Raw genomic sequence first — 1,153 nt, 5'->3', positions numbered from 1 at the left:
AACGTTGCCTAACGGCGCTTTACAACATGCAGAAACTTTAAAAGAGAAGATTTATTTTACTAAAGGTTCTTTGGCCGATGACGCTGTAACACGTCGCCATTTCCTCAGATACTCCTTCGTATAAGGCCTACAGATACAGGCCTCTGTTCGCCCGTTAGTGTCCTCTGTGTGCTAATGTATCCCATGGTTCATTGCGGGTCAAGTTAAATGTAATACTACAGTATGTGAATAATTTTCTGTGAAACTAATGAAAATAGCTCATGGTCAGTGAGTCAGATATGTTGCAGATATTTTTTGCATATGCATGTTGGGACTACAGATCTGATATCGGCAACGACGGCGCTGCTGCACCAAAATGATATCAGCACACAGAACAGTAGTGAGTCGCTCGGCATCCATTCTTTGCCTGCTTTCTGCTTAAACTCTCACAGTTGCTAGGCAACAGCGCTGAGTTTGGGGCGGTGACAGCTGGGTAAGGCTAGACCTTTTCAGATCTGTAGTCAAACTCTTCCTGCCTAATTTTCACGGCCCAGAAAGACCCAGTCACAGGATTCCAACACACAGCGCTGTACTTATTGAACACCTCCAGGAAGTTAAAAAGTTCGGGTTTGGTGATAACTGTTCATAGAGAGATATCTCTAAAAGATACTGTCTTCCTACGCCACCTGATCGATTCACCCTCTTCTGATTGTTCCAGCATGCGAGTGCAGCCTGGACGGCTCAGTGACCCGACTCTGTGACAAGTACAGCGGGCAGTGCCAGTGCCGCCCTGGAGCGTTTGGGCAGCGGTGTGATGGGTGTCAGGCAGGTCACTGGGGATTTCCCAGCTGCCGACCATGCCAGTGTAATGGACATGCCGACCGCTGTGACCAAAGAACTGGAGTCTGTATCGGCTGCAGGGACAACACAGGAGGAGATAAGTGTGACAGGTGATAACCCACAAGTCAAGTAAGATAAAACACAATCTAGCAGGAACACACTTAAAAACATGGAAATCCTGGCAGACATGATTAGCCTAAGATGCAAACACATATCTCAGAGTACTTTACAGAGACAATGAAATCAGATAATGGTTAAAAGTTTCTGTCAAGGAAAAGACGTGCTCCTCCTGAATGAGCTTCCATTTTTCAATTGACTCTGCAGCAATCCCTCA

The 1,153-nt window shown here is 46.2% G+C and overlaps 1 protein-coding gene across 1 annotated transcript in view; it reads left to right on the top strand.

Annotated features, from left to right (window-relative positions):
• The window catches only part of lamb2 (laminin subunit beta 2), a 45,736-nt gene that overhangs the window by 24,666 nt on the left and 19,917 nt on the right, over positions 1-1,153 (top strand). Inside the window, exon 18 of the mRNA XM_015404362.1 lies at positions 698-929. Coding sequence (XP_015259848.1) covers positions 698-929 — 232 coding nt within the window. The remainder of the gene's footprint in view (positions 1-697; positions 930-1,153) is intronic.

Source organism: Cyprinodon variegatus, unplaced genomic scaffold (genome assembly GCF_000732505.1).
Source record: "Cyprinodon variegatus isolate N-32 unplaced genomic scaffold, C_variegatus-1.0 Scaffold1709, whole genome shotgun sequence".
NCBI lineage: Eukaryota > Metazoa > Chordata > Actinopteri > Cyprinodontiformes > Cyprinodontidae > Cyprinodon > Cyprinodon variegatus.
Note: the sequence above shows the minus strand (reverse complement) of the source record. Positions and strands in the feature narration are given on the sequence as shown.